This window comes from Pseudopodoces humilis, chromosome 1 (assembly GCF_049639895.1).
Source record: "Pseudopodoces humilis isolate 2021_Gansu_Grassland_sample_001 chromosome 1, ASM4963989v1, whole genome shotgun sequence".
In the NCBI taxonomy this organism is placed as follows: domain Eukaryota; kingdom Metazoa; phylum Chordata; class Aves; order Passeriformes; family Paridae; genus Pseudopodoces; species Pseudopodoces humilis.
In genome coordinates this window covers 144,185,531-144,204,483 of record NC_142200.1, presented here as the reverse complement: position 1 = coordinate 144,204,483, position 18,953 = coordinate 144,185,531, and the positions used below count along the sequence as shown (strand labels likewise).

The 18,953-nt window shown below is 39.5% G+C and overlaps 1 protein-coding gene across 5 annotated transcripts in view; it reads left to right on the top strand.

Annotated features, from left to right (window-relative positions):
• Positions 1–15,605, top strand: part of RBM33 (RNA binding motif protein 33) — a 99,858-nt gene extending 84,253 nt beyond the window's left edge. For all 5 annotated transcript variants that reach the window (XM_014257406.2, XM_014257405.2, XM_014257404.2 and 2 more), the window contains 2 exons: positions 8,618–8,706; positions 8,886–15,605. In XM_014257406.2, coding sequence (XP_014112881.1) covers positions 8,618–8,706; positions 8,886–8,934 — 138 coding nt within the window. In that variant the 3' untranslated portion in view covers positions 8,935–15,605. The remainder of the gene's footprint in view (positions 1–8,617; positions 8,707–8,885) is intronic.
• Positions 15,606–18,953: the final 3,348 nt, after the last annotated feature.

Here is an 18,953-nt window from a genome sequence, read left to right as displayed (position 1 = left end):
TTTATCATTTTATTTGTTCCCAGGGGAAGCAAGTTGAATTCATTCTTAATTTTTTTGCAATTGGAAAGGAAATTTAAATCTGAATCAAAACTTAGGGAATTCTGTTCATGCCTGGACAGTGTCTTGAAATAACACATCCAACCCCCCAGATTCCTGGTTAAAGGTAAGAGTGGGGCATACACCTCTGATGTTAAACAATCACCTTGCTTCAAAGCAGTGTGCAAACACAGCTCAGAAATCCGAGTATCTCGTCTATCAGTTTCTGCTGCAGTCAAGATGTGAATGTGGGAGTGGCTACACTGAGACAGAGCTCCCAGAGAGGAGAAAGAAATACTTCCAAGGATCTCTTTGCTCTTTGACAAGAATAGACCACAAGCACTTGTCCCACCTGGTTGAGGACCTCTGCTTAATTTTCACCTTCCATGCTGGGGCATCTGTAAAGCAGTTGATCCCACACCAGCTCTTGTTTCCAAATGTCCTGAATTTGTTACAGTGTGATCATCCTCTGTGTCTTTCCTCAGAAAGTGAATCTTTGCTGATGTAATAGGTTTAAGTTGTAGAAAAAGTCTTGTCATTTATCAATGGAGTTAGCAGGGAGGAAGAGATTACTTTGCTTTTCTGGGTCCAGAAGGCTTGGGTTGGGTTTTTTTAAGCTTTTTCTTGTCAGTATCATTCTCAAGGTACAAGTAACTTGCACAGACTATGGGAAGGGAAGTTAAAAACTTCCCTTAGTTTATGATGTTCAATGCTCCAAGCTTTGCCATCAGCTTTCATTGAGGTGTTCTGTGAGTCACAGTTTGGGAATAACTGGGCATGTATAAGACAGGATGGGGGAAACTTAGAGTTGAAGTTGGAAATTTGGCATTTTTCCCTTCCCATAGCCTAGAAATGGAGAAAATTATCTTTCCCCATATATAACCTTTGAGATACCCTCTGTTGCCTAATCACTAAAAACTTTTAAATTCTCGTCCCTGCTTCACCAAAGGCTGTTATTAAAATAGGGGGGGAAAAAAATATACCATTAAGATTCTCAAGCCATTGAATATAAGAAAATCTTTAGGGCTCCAGGAACATCTCCTTTGTTACAGCTACCTTTTACACCTCAAACATGATGAAATTAGCAGAAGTGCTTTCTTCCAGCATACACTTGGCTGTCATAGTCTTTCTGGAGAGGATAAGCTTTCAGAAGCAAATAATGTACCTGCAGTAAAATCTCATTGCTGATTCTAAAATAATTATGTGTTATAAATAAAATTATGTATTCCAAAGTGTTGGAAAGTACAGAAGATTTCTGAGCACATCACCAAACTAAAGCCTCCTGAGGATGGTTGTAGAGCAGTGACATTCAATGCACATCCATCCAGAACCACTTTATCAAGTAGATTACTAATAAGCTGCAAAGGTCATGAGAAACAGCACTTGTGGTTTTTTTTGTTTTGTTTTGTGCTCTTGAATCTGGGCTTAATGTTTATACTGTCTAAAGAGAGTTGTGTTCAGCTAGCTATTGTCACCCTGAGATGAACTGAGGTTTTTTTGGATGGTGACAGGTAGAGTGGACTGTGTTCTAGATCTCCAGATAATTTGAGTACTGAGGGAATTGTTCTGTGGAGGTATTCCACCATCATCATCTTTAATCATGTTTTCTTACATCAAATAGATGCAAACATAAAATATCAGTGTAAAATCTCATTATTTGTGAAGATTTAAGATCATAAATTCTGATTTTTAAAAAAAGGGGAAAAAAGGAAAGATACACTGTTGTGTATCAGAGGTCATGAGAATGCTGGGGTTGTAGGTGTACTTAGATTAGTTCTACAAATAAGGGTCTTACTCTGCTAATGCTCTCATTTCTGGACTGGGAAAGGAAAAGCAATTCCAACGCTGATGTGCCTGGCTTTGCTTTCTTGGAGTGACAGTGCTACCTAGTGCTCAGCTGGTGTAAAGGCAGCCACAGCCAGCCCCCTGCCCTGACCCTGCATTCCAAAGTGCTGGATTTCTCTTGAGTTCACAGAGGCATCAGTGGAAATGCCATGGATGCACACACCCAGAACATGGGTGCTCTTGCAGGTCAGCAGGGGGGTTCTCCTCGGGCAGAAGGTGCTCAGGCTGACCTGGGGACCACTGGGGTCTTTCTGCTTGTGAAAACATTTTCAGCTGTTGCCAAAGCAATGGGAGAAAATACAGCCAGTCCTGCTCCATCCTTGGGGCTGGGGAAAAAGAAGAGCAGCTCCATCATGAGCCTGTCCAGTTCAGCCTTGCTACAGAGCTGTGTGTGAGTGACAGCTGCCCAGCTCAGGGACAGAACAGCCTTTCCCCTCATGACACCTTGCATAGGGAAAATAAAGATGAGTACTTTTAAGAGCAGATAGTAGGAAGTCAAAGGTGGCAGAAAAGCAGGAAGGAGGAACAGAAGGTGGAAGAGATCAACTGCAACAGCTGAGGGTAAAATAAATACATTTTGTCACAGATTCTGTGCCTGCTGGTAGGAAAGATGTGTCAGGTGTCAGGAGACTATGAGGACAATAAAAACTTGTCTGCATTTATTGATGGGAGGGAAGAAAAAATAGAATCTGATCTTTCTGTTCAGAACGTGCCTGCTGTGCTGCTATTTGACTTGTTGCAGAGCAGCTTGGATCACACACTAGAAATGATGTTGCAACCAACAACAGTTTACTTTCTTTTTGCATAGACCTGTTTTTTAGCAGCTTTATATGAACTGCCACTCCTAATCCCAAACCCACTGGTGAACTGAACGTGTGGTGTGCTGGGCAGTCCATTTACTTCAGCGAGAGAAATTTAGTAAAGGAGGAAACTTTCATTTCCCATGTGTCTCCTATAGTTGAAACAAGTGCTTGCTCCAGTCTCATTCCTACCTGCCTGGTTTCCATCTCCCAGTGCTCTGTTATCTCCCTTTTAACTTCTTACTCTCTTCTTCTGTAACCTCTGAGAGTTTTGGTGTCACAGGTGTTTGCATTCTGTAAACAGTCTCTTGCTTTGTACTTGAGGATGTCCTGTTCGTCTCAAGGCCCTTGGTTTTGCAGGTAAGCTTTGCTAGAGATTAATGAGCTATGATCATACTGGCTATTTCAATATTGTACAAGTAAGTGCAAATTTAATTACAGAGCTTGGGTAGAGGAGAAATTTGAGGGCAGTGTAGCTCTTCAGGTCTAAGGAGATATCTTCAGAGGGAATGGTCCTTTTATGATATTCATGCTTTAGTCACTGGTAATAGTTCAGTTGCAGAAAAAGCCAGAGCTGTTCATTATTTTTTAAGTTGTTGCATTAAATAGAATGCTTTTAAACAGTTTGTAAGCAAACTCTCAATCAAAAGTATGATTATGAAATACTGGGGTTCTTGAATTTTCCATTCAGCCCAAGATCTGCATCTTGCCATGGCAGTTCCTAAGCAGAAAAAGGAGACAGTCAAGATCAGCATGAGCTCTGTGCTTCCTAAATCCCTTCCATGTAAAATACTTTTCCTCACTCTAAACTAGCTTTTTATTTTTAATGCTAGAAATATGTCAGAATGTAATCTCTCTTCTCCAGTCAAACAGGAACATGCTCACGATACCTGTGACCTCAGGCTGCTATCAGGAAATGCTGCATGTAGATCTGTACAGCCAAATCTGTAAAGGAACCAGTCATTTGAAATCCCTTGGAAGTTATTGTATGTATTGTCAATCCTTTCCACCTGAGTGGATCCTGGAAGAGGTTTTCATCCTCTGGTGAACATCTGACTAGGTCAACTTAAAGAGAAGATGTGAATGAAGTTGTCTTCTCAGACCTGTGACGTTTGGGAGGATTGTGATATTTCAGTTAGGGGCTCATGACAGGAGGTTCTGGTGTTTCATAGTGTGGCAATAGGGAAGTCTCCTGTGCAGGAAGGGTGAGGGCCCTCTCATTAAAAGAGAAGTCAAGAGATGCTCACTAGAACCAGCTGGTCTCCAGAGGCAGTGCTGCGGCCTTCCCTACCTCCCACCACTGGCCTTTCAACATCTGTAGCTCATAAAATAAAACCAAGCTCAGATGAAATTGAGGTATCATGCTTTGGAAAACATAGAACCACGTGTTCTGTCGTTACAGTGAAGATCATAAGACCAAGGATTGCTGTAGGAGTATTTGTTCTTTGAAAATGAGAGGAGCTGTCATTAGTCCTGTGTGGTGCTTGTAGCTGCTTTGTCATGCTTCCTCAGGTCTAAGACAAACACACTGAATTACTTTTTGTAATGAAAAATGTGTATTTCTCATTTGTAAATGAGAAATTTGCAGTTGAGAAATGTGTATTGGATTTGGATGGACACATTCCTGTAGTGGATGGAGGCTACAGAGGTGGCTTCTGTGAGATGCTGCCTGAAGGTTCCCCTCTGTCTGATAGAGCCAATGCCAGCCAACTCCAGGATGGACCCACCACTGATGAGCCCATCAGCAGCAGTGTTTGTGCCTCTGGGAAAATGTGTTTCCAAAAGGGGAGAGGGGCTATTGAATGCTATCACTGAAAAACAAAAAAAGAAGAACAGTTACCAAATTATTCAAAAAGGATGAAAACATTTAAGTTAAACTAGCAAGGTAACTAGGTAAAGGTAATTAAGAGTAGCAAAATGAATTAATTTTTGGATGTATTTTCCTAGCTTGTGTGTTTGGAATCAACAAAAGCAGAAGCTGGTGCAGTAAGTCTTTGAGATAATGCCTTGAATATTTTGAGCGAATAAAATACCACATGGTACACAAGGAATGTTTTCTTCTGACTATAGCTGTTAAGATCATCTAAACGTAGGATCAGCTCTAAACTGCAAATCACCCTGAATTCAAAAAGGCAGAAATAATCCAGTAGGATGTGTATGCAATAATTTTACTTCAGGTTTCTGCTGAAGTGGAATTCTTCATTTCTATGCCCAGCCAATAGTCTGTCTGCTCAGGATGGGATAGCAGCAGCTCAGGACCTACACCTGTGGTAAATGTGTTGCGTGCCTTATAATCAATGTTCTTAAAACATGAAACTCGGGGCTTAAGTAGTTAAGTGAGTGAGAAGATACTGTCCAAAATCAGAACATAAATAAATATTTTCTAGCTGGATGCATAATGTTTACACTTGCAAGTCTTGAGAGTTGAGGATTTGTTTGAAAACACAGCAGAGATGGTGGCATTTTAAGGCCGTGGTCACATCCTCAGAGTAACTTAGCTTAGTAATTGTCTCTGTTAAAACCAGAAGGGTTTTTTTATCTATACCCAAAGGTGTATATACCTCATATACCTTAACAAACATGAAGTGATTATGCATCATTTTTGCTGACATAACATAGTCTGAGTGCAGCAGAGGCTGAGAATTTGAATTAAACCCATTTAAATTAATTTTTTTCAGACAGTTTCCAACTGGACCAGTATTGGTTTTTTATCCTTTGTTTTGCAGTCCTTAATTCTCAGTCTTAAATCTAGACATGTGTAACTGCATAAGAAGATGCTGCCTTACCCCAGGCTGGGTGATGGGTTATGTTTAGACAGTGAAGGAACAGATGGGTTGTTTTTTTGTTTCCATAGTTGTATTGATCAGAGCAATTAAATCTGATAAAGATGCTTTTCAGTAAACTTACCCAAGAACTGAAGCCTTGTTGCCAAAGCAGTTGAGTATCAAAATGCACTTAGTGTTTTGATTGCTTTTTTTTTTTTGCTTTGAAAAACAAAGCAGTAGTGCAGTGTAAGAACACAGTACCCAAACTAGTCAGTCAATAAGCTTATTAATTCATAAGAAAGTACAAATAAGTTATCTATAATAATGTTTGGATGCTTTGCCTAATTTTGTTAATAAGTCTGCACTACACTGGAATGTCTTCCTTTAGTCAATTTTTTACATGCTAATTACTGAGAAACTTGTTAATAATTCATCATCATGCTTATATAAACTGCAAAATCAAATTTTGCTTTTGTGCCTCTCAAGAATATTAATGCAATAACAGCTCAGTTCTTGTGGGAAGTGTCACCAAACGCAGCTTCTCTTCTTCAGTTGATCACAACAGGGGTCTGGAGCATAAAGCGTTGGGAGAAGGTGCTGTGGTAGTTGAGTGAGACCTGACATTGTGGGGAGTTGGCAGCAGGAGAGTTGGAGGTGGATCTGGAGAGGGGAGGGAAGCAGCTGACAGCAAGACATGCAGAGTGCAGTTGGAGGGGTGCATCCCTGGGTTCTTGTACAGCTCCTCTTGTTGAACTGTTCACTGAAATATTCATCCTTTCAGTGATTCGAACAAGTTTTTCTCTTATTAAAAGTGTTGACTTCTTTGAGAGGAACATTTTTTTTTGTTTGTGTTTTAGTTGTAATTCAGAGATACTTTTGGTATCAACTCTTAAAGTTTGTTCTTTCCAAATCTTATTTAAGGGCTGTGTTTAATTTTTAGTCTTCAAAGCATAGTCCTCAGTGATAGAACTTACTTAGTTTGTGATTCTTTCTCTTTTAAGAAGAAAAGTGGTGTCAAGAAAGTGTGTGTTAAGATCTAGTTCTATAAATCATAAAATAGTGAGCTCAGTAAGGGAGAGCACAAACTTCAGCATCTCTGTCTCTTATTCCTGCAGATAAACCTGCAGGTGAATTAAGCTTTATCCAGGGTCTTTCACTGCTGCTTTCTGCAGCATGACTACATTCTTATTGGTAAAATGTGCTTAACTGTGTTAAGAGCATTCTAATTTAAAAAGAAATAAAAATCATCCACTGTGTGGGTTTTTTTAAGCTAAATCCTATTTCTACCAGCTCAGAAATGGAGAAGTTGCAGTGACTTCTGCTATGATGAAAAGGTATAGCTCTTTCCAAAAACTATAAAATGCAAATTAACTTGCTGATGCTTGTCAGATTTGCTCAAGCCTTTAACTTTTACTCAGCGTTCACTTTGAAATCACAGGCTGGTGGAAATACTAAACATCTGTGATTTTCCTGGAGAAAGGAAAGTTTCCTGTCAGTTACAAGAAGGTGCAAAATTAACAGCTTCAAAATCACCGATAGGTAAGCTACAGAAAGTGGCAAAGCTGAATTGTCAGGCTTAGAGACAAAGAATTATGATTTATCAGGTGCCATGGCTCTTGTTAAATACACATCTTATCAAGAGAGTCTTATGTGTTCAAAAAAGATAGAAGTAGACAACTGTAATAACAAATTTCATCTAGGCGTTTGACATCTTGCTTAAAATGCTCCATTAGATCGAATGAACAGGGAGCAGATTAGTGGGATTAAAAATTCTTTAACTAAGAGAAACCAAATTATGTCACCCTCAAAATGTATTGAGTAGGGTTGTATGTTGATTCCCAAGGAATTGTTGGTTTCTCTAAAGATCTGTGGTACTTTTTTTACACTCTAGATGGTGATACAGAATTTTTGAAGGTAAAGTTTAAAATCCTGAAGACCGACCATCAGAGAGCTGGAATCATCCAAGTGTGGGGATGCAGCTGAGTTCCAGGCAAAATGCAGGAGCAAAGAATTATGTTCATACTTATCAATCAGGAGGTCATAATCTAGAAAAGTTTTAAGGTGTCCATATATATGCATTTGTCTGTGTGTGTGTGTTTCTAAATCTCAGTATAAAACTGTATTGCCTTTATGTAGAAACTGAGAGAAAAGTAGATTGTTAATAATTCTTTATTCCGCATCCAAAGCTGTAAGAAAACTGGAAGCTGAATTAGAACAATTCTGTCTTTAATGTGCTGCAGCATAGACTGTTAAACATCCAGAACTTTCTATGAGGTGCTGGAATCACTGTGGAACTGTGAAATTCTGACTGAAGCCTTTGGATCTGTTTTAACCTCATTACTCTGAAATCTCTGGCCTGTGTACACAGGCAGCAGGATTTCAGGGTCATATTTCCATCCTTAGTATTCTGTGATGCTGAATACTTGCTGGATGTTCTCACTGATTGTTGGGTATGTAGCTGTTTAATGTGTAAAGTTTCATCTTCTTGAATTTCTCAAGTGTCTTCTGGAAAATTATTCTAACTGAAGGGCTGACTCAAAGCATAAGCTTCAAACTTCATAAGTGGCCTTCTTTACCAAGGCCACAGGACTGCTCTCTGGGATCAGCCTGGCCTGGACTTGCTGCTGCCAGCAGGGAATAAGGACATGAGTTCTCCAGAGCCCTGGCTGAGGTGTGTTTTTTGGAGAGCTCAGTACTATGTAGGGGGTTTGTTGTAGTTGAAGCTTTGTGAGCTGCTGCTCTCATGGTATGGGAGGCACTCAGATGGGCTTGTCTGGGGAGACGTGTGTTGTATGGAGGACTTGGATGTGGTGATCTTTCTCATCTCAGTGGGGCTTTGTGGTGCTGCCTGTCAGAGCTGGCCACTTGTTTTATAAAAATAGCGTGAGGATATGCAGTTGAGAGAACTTAGCACTTTTTTCTGTTTCTGCCCTGTTTAACCTCTGGAAAGCACTAACTCAAAACACCATCAGCTGGGACCCTGACTGCAGTCTCAGAAGTCTCTTTCCAGTCTGTTTTTTTAGTGGACACAAATAAGAGAACACCAAATACATTTCTGAATAAAGAAATACCAAAGAATTTCGGTGGGTTTCATGCAAAATAAGGGGCTGTTGTTTGAAGTGGGTGTTCAAGTGAATATTAAAAATATGTTTTGGCTTTTTGTCTCCGCAGAGTTTACAGATGCTTCCTCAACAGCGGAAAGCCATAGCAAAATTCAAGGAGCCAGCACATGCTTTAGCATTTCAACAGAAATTCCACAGGTAAATAATTAAACATTGCTGCCGCCGTAGTTCCTTCCCTCCTTTCAGAAGATAAAATCAGTCTCCTCTGGCTCAATGTTTCTTTAATCCAATCAAGCATCTGCTGATTAGTGATCTTCATAGAAGCTCCATGCCAGAATCAATCTGAGCACATTTAACTTTTCTTTTAACTTTAACAGGCACATGATAGATCTGTCCCACATCAACGTGGCGCTGATTGTGGAGTGATGTCTGCTGAGAGAAGCCCCTGCACCGACCTCAGTGTACTGTGGAGCTGCAGACTCAGTGGAAAATCCATCGGGTTGGGAGCCCACCTGTCAGCTCAGTCTGTAACTGCTCTCTTGAACTACAGAAAGCACCAAGGTGACCTCCAGGAGAGGTGAATTCGAGAGGATCTGCAAAGGTGGAATTTCTGTTCAGTTTCTTCACATTCTGTTGTAACCACATGGAATTATAGGATTATTTTTTTTTTCCAAATGCTTTTGATGCATGTAGACATTGTTCTTCAGGATCCTACTGTGTGACCACAGTGACTTGAGAAAGAATGGTTACAGCGAAAGATTTAAAAAACTTTCTCCATAGCAAAGAATATTTGATAATGGTTGCTCTTATCTTCAGTGCAAGGTATTTGAATGAAAACTCGTTTTTCTAATCAAATTAGTTGCATTGTATACCTGAGAGCACAGAAGGTATTCTTGTGTAGATTTGAACATGGTCTGCTTTGCTGAATAGCAGTTTGCTGAGAAGCTTTGGAGGTGACACTGGAAAATTGTAGTTTTGATCTTTGTAAATAAGTCTGTCTTTGCATTTTTTTATTCCAACATAGACTTCCATCCTCTCTTTCCAACTCCACTTATTCCATAAAACCCTGTGTAGGAGGAAGAACATCACTGTATTTTCCCTTGGTTTCTAAAAGCAAGGATCTTTGCCCTTCAGTAGCATTGTGGGGTAGTGAACTCCGAGTTGTAATTAGGTTGTTTTAATTAACTCTGCCAGTTGCAAGGAAAAAGAAATATTTGGTGGGTCACTTCAAAAATGTTATGCAGGAAGAGTGGTGCATTCCTGATAGTTCTTTTGAGCTAGTGTTTCATGGTTTGCCTCATGCTTTATTTTGATCAGGTTTTTTTCTTTGAGATTTATTTTGTGATTAATGCTGAACCGTAAGAAACCCGTAACTGCAAGGACTTGTTTTGATGTGGTGTTCCTGATACATAAAGGACTATAAGGACATTGTGAATCTCCTGATGAATGTGTCAGTTCCCAAAAATGCCATGCAAACATTAAGGAGCTTATATTTTATTCAAAGTAAAATTCGTAATATTTCCTTTTGGTTAGAACTATCCAGATGGAGTTGCCAAAGGAGCAATTTTTTCAGTTACTTCTGAATAAACTTATTAAAATGTCATCTTTATATTGGATTCCAGTTTTTATGAACATTTCCTTAGTTTTTAAACCATGATGTTTTGCTTCATGTTTTATTTTAGGAATACTCTTAAGGACTCCACCTACTTTTTGAAGGGGGGGACTTACAGGAATGTAGGTTTGTTACCTGAGTGCAGAAAAACACTATGGGTATGAAATAAAAGAGCTGCAAAAGGGGTCCAAAATAGGCTTGCCAAGCTGTAAAGGGATGAGCTAAGCAAATTTATAGTAGCTTTTTTTAGTATATTTATAGTATCTTTTTTTTTTTCTTTTTTTTTTTTGGTGGGGGGGATGATTTAATGGCACAGATACCTAATTGGCTTTCTTCCACTTTTGGTCCAGATTCTCAATTAAGTAGAAGTTACCGAAATAATGATGGAATAAGTACTGTCAAAAGCCTTCTAGGTAGACCTGCTCTCTGTTCACTGAAATAATATAGAATAACATGCTTAGGAAATACTCTTTAAGTCCATTTGAAATTTAGTGACAAGACACAGTAGCAGAATGAGAATCTTTTCCTGGAAGCAAGGTTTACACCCACATGTATAATTCATGCATAATGTTTAATGTGCAGCCACAATTGCTGTACATGAAGTGCTGTTAGTGCTTCAGAGTAGAGCCAAGCCCAGGACAGAGCAGGAGCTGCAGGTAGGAAGTGCCCAATGGGACCAGTCCCAGAGACCTGCAGAGTGATCAGCCCCAGGCTGTTTAGCTCCTCACACCATCAGCTCTGGGACCCCTGCGCTGCCTCCTCACGTTATGTCACTTTTATTCTAAAGAAATAACTGCTTATCTTTAAAAGAAGGCATTAAATACTTGTTCATCCCATTGTTAGGGAGCAGCTTCTCTGCAGTGAGCAGGACAAGGAGACATCTCGGTGTGGAGTTACAGTAGTGCGTGTCTGGAAATGTGGGAGAGATGCAAACGCCAGACAGGCCAGCAGCTGAGTTCAGCAGTAGGAACATCTGCAGTTGATCAGCTGTCCTGTCAGAAGCAAACATTATTGGGGTTAAAGGGTTTCTTGGAGCCTGAGAATATGGGATTGATTCAAAAGTCAAAGAAACTTGTAGAAATGCTCCTGCTTTGGGTTTTGAATCTATCCCAAAGAGCCTGAGGTTCAGCCAACTTAAGTTTTAAAAATTTTTATTCAGTTGGGTTTTTAATATTTTTTTTTTTGAGACAAATGTGTGGGTTTGGAATAAAGGCATGAAATGGCCTCATATCTATTTAAATGAAGGAGTGACGTGAGCAATGCCTGTTTGATGAGTAGATGCATCTTCTTTAATAGCAGTTGCAGGAGATTATTGCTTGTGCATAGACAGGGTATGAGTGGATTGCTGGGGATTAATTCAGCTGCTTACTGCAGTACCTGGGTACCTTCCTACATGTAAACATACCATATGTATGTATGTCTATATTTATTTTATTATACACATACATACATACTCACACCCTGTGTTGTCACTGTATCTCTCCAATATCCTAAAAAAGTCAGTAGCAAAAGTAGCAATTAGGTGAGTCATTTTTTAAAATGTTTGTGTTTTCTTAGTTCTCAATTCCTAACTTAAAAGTGGATCTTTTGGCATTAATCAGTTTGGATGATATAGCTCCTTTAGATCTGTTCGTTGTCTCCTCCCAAAAACACCCAAAGGAAGTAGAGGTAAAGCTAGACGGACGTGTTCTTGATGTGTTCTCTTCCAGCACAGAGTTAAATCTGAGCATTTTAAGTTAACTTTCTTGGAAGATCTGTTGCAACCATTATCTTGTTCTTTCTTTGTAGTGAATTCACAATACGATGCAAAATGGAAAAAAAAAAGAGAAGACGTTTAATGTAGTATGTAAATATTGACCTTTTAAAATTAAAATGTTACTCAAAGTGCTTACAGTCAACCACATCTTAGCTATTTGTTAGTTTTTTGTGTTGTCTTATCTAAATTTAAATGGATATGGTTCCATAAATGTTGATGTGTTTTTGTGTATATCTTCAAATTTTTATAAAGATGCTAGTAAGTCAATACATATATCCTGATCTGTGTATTATTTGTTCAGTTTTATTAGCATAATTTTATAATTATTTAAATAGGCAACTCCAGTAGGTGGTTATATGAAGGCAGCTTTTTTTTTTCTTCAAATTATTTCATTTTCATCTTGTACCACTGGAAAATTCACTTTATAACTATTCATATTTTGCCTTAACTAAAGTATTGAATTACCCATATGATCTCTGGTATTTCAGTAGAACGTTCTACTTTTTTTTTTTCTTTTTTTTTTCTTTTTTTAATTAAAATCCCTAAAACAACTCTGTCCTTTAACTTCTGAGGGGAAATACAGTGCACTGTCAGACCAAGGCACAGGGTCTCTCTGGGTTTCTTCCATTGTGCTGTTTGCAGGTACAAATTAGGTCTGTGGTGTAATACTGTCCTCAAAAGTTGGGGCTGTTCTGGTTTCAAACGGAGGCCAGGTTGGTGGCACCTTGGTGCATCTCAGTGTTACCAGCGCCACACCAGCCCTGGGGTGTGGTGCTGGCCATACTCAGGGTCCCTGCATCCTTCTTGATGTAAGCATTCCCATAGCCAGAGGGATGCTGTCAGCCCACGTATCCCCAGTGTGACTTTGGGAAGGAGCAGTGGATACGAACACCCCCTCTGCGTGGTGTCCTTGGATATCTAGTTCATCTCCCCCAGTTTAAATCTGAAGGTTCACTTCAGGTTTCCAAATTTCTGTAAAGAAGTCCTCCTAGCCTGTAAAATGCCAAGCAGACTGAGCATTTAATTCACTAATGTAATGTTTCCACTGCCAGGATACAGATGAGAGTAAAACTGAAGGTTATTGGAGAATAACCTTGGAGGTTCTCATAGTTTTGTTTTTTTTTTAATGTCAGCTTTTGGGGATAAGAAAAAACCTTTTACTTGGTGCTAAAATTTTTATCTTTTTTTAAACGTAGTATATTTTATCTGTGTAGCATGAAATGATGCAGTTTCCCTGGAAGCTGCTGCAGGCACTTGCTGCAACATTTGCACTCAGTAACTGCGTGTCTGTATGTGTGTGTGGGTGTGTCACCCTTGCAGCTGGGGTCACAGAGCGGGTGGGAGCCTCTGGGGTTTCTTCTTTGGAGGGTTTTTTTGGCCTGGTTTTTTTTTTTTTTGGTTGTTTTTTTGTCTACTTGGGAGATACCTCTGGCATAGTTTTGTGATGTTCCTGTCCTTTGTGTAGTACTGTGTCTGTGATGCAAGTCGTGGTACTTGAAGGTAGAAATCTGGCTTCACCTGTTCACTGTCAAAAAGGCATTTTTTGTTCAGAGAGACATAAATCTTTTTTTTTTAATGCATTTTTTTGTGCTTTTGTTTTAATTTCTTTTTTTTAGCATCATGGTAGATGAGAAATTAATGTAAAGGAAACAAATCCTGAACAGATTGCAGAAAGTTAGCTGTATTATAAAGGTCATTTAGGGTAACATAGAGTTTTTGTCTCAATGTTACCTTAAATCATGCCTTGTCCTCTAATTAATTCATAAACATAATACTTGAAAGTATTTTATCTTAAATTAGTATCAAATCCTAAGGATTTTCTGTAAGGTTTTTTTGTAACCTGATTTTTAATCATGGAGATAACTGTCCACATGAGCACAGGGGCTTGTGTACAAAACCAGATTCATATTGGATCCTTGCGTATACCAACTTCTGGTATAATATGGTTGGGAAGGATCATTTTGTTCTTTATAACGCTGCTTTTGGCAGGGTTGGGTTTTTTAATTTTAAACAAACAAACAAACACCTTTTCTACTTCTCTGCTTATTTTGGTGGAAAGCGTGGTCCTTATTGCACTAAAGAAAACCTTGAGGGGAAAGTTAATCTCACAGGGTCTTTTAGGTGCCTGTGTTGCTCTCTGCTTTCTTGGTTGGATGCACTGATTTTCCTAACTAACTGGAAATGGGCTTGATAGATACACTTTTTCAACAGGTTACACTGCTTTTATTTCATGTGACAGCACTTGTGTTCAGTGGTTTTGACCATCTAAACTTTAAACAGTATTGCAGATTACAAATTGTAAAAGAACCTGTGTACAGTTAAATGTAGCTGTATTGCAATGTTGGGTGTAGTCACTTGGAAGATCACAGTTTCAAACACTGCTGTACTGATGTTGTGCTTGTTCAGGATTTTCTCTGTTGTGCATCTAATGGATTTTAATATGCATGGTATTTTTTTCCTAGTGTCTGTCAGGCTGAGTTTGGAACCTTACAGTTTTATTTCTGTTTTGAGAATAACAAAACCATTTGTTTGCAGGTTTTCTTTTTCAGGTGATGAAACTTCTTTCAGCAGTTTAACTTCTAATTAATAGACATTTTCACTTACAGATCCAGCATCCAGATGCTAACACTTATTTATTCACAGCTGATCTTCTCTACCATTGCATATACTTTTATTTATAAAGGAGCCCTTGGATTAAGTCAACTTCCTTTATTCCTGTGGTGCCCTTTGCCTCTCTGTTATGCCTTTTCTCATTTCCATCTCATTTGCCCCCATTTTTTCATTTCCATATTTGTATCCTTGTTATGTTCCTGCCCTTTTTTCCTCCCTGTTCATCTCTCTGGTTTTATTTCCTGTCTGAGTGCATTGCATTCAATCTTTTGCTCTGTTTTTTCTGTTCTTCCAGCTCTTTTGAGGGTACTTGAACCCTAGATGTCCTACCCTGAAATCCACCATACTATATTTTTCTTTGCAGACTTTGGTGCCTGAAGTTGAGGTTGCTTTGATATAGGTGTCACCCTTAGGTGATGCTGCCCATCCCAGAGCACTGGAGAAGCATCACTTAACACTTTTGCTTTGCAGTTTTACCCATGCTGGGGAATGTAGTCATTTCCTTTACATGCTTGAGCATTTTAGCCAGGCTAAACAGGATTAACAACTATTTTATCCTTTTCACTTTTTCAGGAGCTCTGTTCTTGAATTCAGTGATAGTAATAGCACTTTTTTTTATTGCCACGTAGAAATACCAACACTGTCGACTCGATTCTACCTCCTATTACTATTACTGAATGTGATCCTTCCTAACCTGTAAAGTCCTAAGCAGTGTGTATATACCTATATACACATCTATATTTGGGTGTTTGAGAACCATTTCAAATGTACTGCTCTAATCTGGATTGCAGAGTTTGTTTATTAGCAGTTCAGGATATAAATTCAGCAGCCGACTGTATCATACTGACTGCACTGGGAGTGCGTCTGCCTCATGTTTTCTACAGCATCATCTGCACAAGGTGTGCACTGCTGATTGCTTGAGTGTAATTCTGGACTATACCAAATCCTCCACGTGCATAAGAGATCTTTGTCATACCTATTTAAGTGAATGTAAAAATGGAAATACAAAGATGATCTCATGTACAAGTTTTTTTACATGTAATTCCATGTTTGAAATGTGAACATGTAAATATATTTATTGTACCTAAAATATGTCAATAAAATCTGATCTTTATAGTTTCCTGTGTTGTTGCTTGATGTACAACTTCAAACTTGTCAAAAAAGGCTTCATACACTGGATTATTTTACCATTTTTATTATGGTATCATCTGTGGGCTTGCTTTTATATCAGCAGCATAGCACAAGGTTCTTCCCCAGCTGTGCAAAGGTGCCCCAGGTGGAAGCAAAAGTGGCTGAGGGTGAAAGGAACTTGTGCTTGTGTGCCTGCTACAGAGTCTGGAAGCTAAGAGGGATCTCTTTTTAAAGAGTTAAATACATACGGGAAGAAAGCTTGTGGGTGTTAAAGCTTTTCTGGTGCTTTTTGCCATACTGACACGTCTAATAAAAGATCTCTACTTTCAAATAATGCCTACCTTAATTCATGACATAAAGAGGAGCTCTTGGCAAGCTCAGTTTGGTCACCATCAGTTATTTCCTGAACACAATTATATCAGCATAAATGGAGGCTAATTCCACTGGCCTGTTGTAGGTTGAGAAAAGAGGTCAGAATCAGCTGTCTTGCACTAAGTGACCTTAGAGGGCTCATCAGGGTTAAAAAACTGCCCCTGAATCAGTGATTTAAATGGGGAGCCACGTAAGAATAGCTATCTTTGTGATCCAAGTTCCAGCTGAGTTTTCAACCTGTGGTTTTGCCGTGTGTTAACAGTAGGAGCACACTGTAAATACCTGACTGCAGCATCGCCTCTTCCACATCTCAGCCTCCAGAGAAGGCTCCAAACCAAAGTAAACCTCACCAAAATCCCTCAAAACCCAAACTTAATGAGTCCTATCTCCTTGCTTCCTTGTACCACCTTGCCCTGCCCCATCAGTCTGCAGTCTTGGGGCAGGAATTTGTGTTTTAGTGAAGTTGAAGCACCACTGAGCTTTGACTCCAGTCCAGTCCTGCCCTAAACTGAATGGACTGACCACTGCACAGCACAGGGGAAGAACAAGCTCCCTTTTCAAGGGGACAGGTGGGGATTGGGCATAGAAGTCTGTTGGTCTTCAGAAGTTAAAATGTCCCACTGATGAACTTGTAATTTTGTAAGATTGTAGGATTCCTGCAGGATGTGCTTTGAGAGCTGGAAGGCTCACAGCCAGGAGAGAGGGGTGAAATCAATGTGGCTAAAAAATATTTACTGAGGGGATGGAAAGGGAGTGACCAAGGGAGGTGCAAACAAACCTTTAAAATCAAATCTTGAGATGTCTAGTTGTGTGCTTCAAAAATTGGTCTTGATTGACCTTATTAATTTGTAATTATTTGGGCAGGAAGACTTGGAGTGTGCTCATCAAGCATGTTGGGAGATAGATGAGGGAGGGCTCAGATGAGAAGGAGGATCAGAGTATCTTAGAGGAATTGGATGAACTAGAGAATTAGAATAATAGAGGTGAGATTAAATTTAATCTTGGAAAGTGCAAGGCTATGCACTCTGGCATTAATAAATAAGGATTTCTGCTGTAAGAGTCAGTGGGAAAAGAGGAAGAGCAATGAATTAATTGCAGATATCTGATCTATAGATGGGGTGATCTGTGAGGGAAAAGACTACTGCCTTTTTAGGCTGGATGCATCAGGCACTTCCAGAATTGAGTTATTAGCATGTGTATGTGTAGTACGAAGATTTAGTGCTAGACATCAAAAATTGCAACCCAATCAACCACCCCTCTACTGCCCTAAGTAGAAACACCCTGTGAATAATGATTTTGGGAAGCTTTTTTGAATGGTTCATCTATCAAATATTTCCTCTGCTTTTGCTCTACACATTCAGCCTTTCAAAGACCAGGGCTTAAGCTACAGAAAACATCCTTAGCTGGGTTCAATGAGAATTGACTGGTCACACGGTGCCACTGCTCCTTGGTTTCAGATGTCAATTCTGCTAACTGCTGAATATACATTAAATATTTTCACCCATCCGTGCTGTTCTGAAAAGATCCCAGGGGAATATGGTGCCTTCAGCTGGTGAAAAATGAAAGATGCTGACCAGAAAAATTGTTCTGTGGAGATGCTGTTGACACTGGGGATGCTGTGGGGAGAACTTAGGAGTTAAACATTTCTGTTCTTCTGATTCTAGTCCTGTATGCCACTGTTACCTAACTAACAATCTTTTCATTACTGATGAGAGGATTCTCCTTTATAAGAAGGATTTTAAGGCAGCATGAGGATGGACTGAATAGTCCCACAGCCTTTTCCAACCCTGTTTCCTGGGGTCTCAAACAAATTAGGCTGTGCCTTCTGTAGCTGTGATGTTCCTGTAGAGCAGCACACAGTCTTTACTTGCAGCAAAGCCAGTAAGAACAGAGGGAGGGTGTTTGGGAGACTTTTTCCTACATTTATCTATGCAGTGAGTCAGGTGCCTTCCACAGCCTTCATTAACATGGATCCCACTGCAGGCCTTGAGAAATGGGGAAAAAATAGCTCATAGCTAAAATAGCTAAAAGTTTTAAAGAAAAAAAAGTGGAAGGCAGCTCTTTTTTTTGTTATAAGACTCAAAGGGTATTCAGGGTTTGGGATACCTGGCTGCTCTTACAGCCCTCAGTCAATTCTTCATCATTTCTTATAATTTGCTTATTAAAAAAAATATTATTGCTATTATTATAAACCTTATTATTGAAACTGGCACTTCTGCAAACTGCTGGATGCAAAATCTGAGTCACAGGGACTGGATACAGTTTGAGAACCCTGGCATTTTAAATATGTTCTTCTTTTATCTCTAGCCTGGACTTTTGTGTGGCAAAACCAGTCCTGGAAGCCAAATCCCAGTTAACTGATGAGGATATAATTTCTCTGTATATTCTCCTTAAACACCACCACAAAAGGGTCTCTCTGCAAAGTGACACCCGCAGTTCCTCCTGCTTTAAACCTTTCAGACTGCTTAAAGGTGCTGGCATACTGCAAAGGGCTTGTGCTCATTAACTTGAGTCGGGAACATTCAAGGATGGCATCAAAACGGGGAAGATGTGCTTGTTTCCAAGTTTTCCCTGTGCTACTGTTAATCAGCCCTATCCAGAGGGAGGACACACACTGCTTTTAATGGGGTGAGGGGCAGGAGGAATGTAATCATCCCTCATCAGCGAGACCCTCAATCACTGCACTTGAAACAGCTGGGGGTACGTAACCTCATCTTCATTTGAAAATTTTAGTACCTTTTCTCTTAGCCGACTCCATTTTATGCCTTTTTTTTTTCCCCTCATAAATTTTTATGATTTTTTTTTTTTTTTAAGAAGAATTTATGGGCGGAATGGCAGAGACCGTGTGAAATGTGGAAGAGCTAAAAGGCTATCAGGGTGGTAAATGAGGCTAAATGGTTCTCTGCCACCAGCTGTGTGGAGCTCAGTGATTGAGTCTAAGTGACAAGAAATAATTACCCCTCT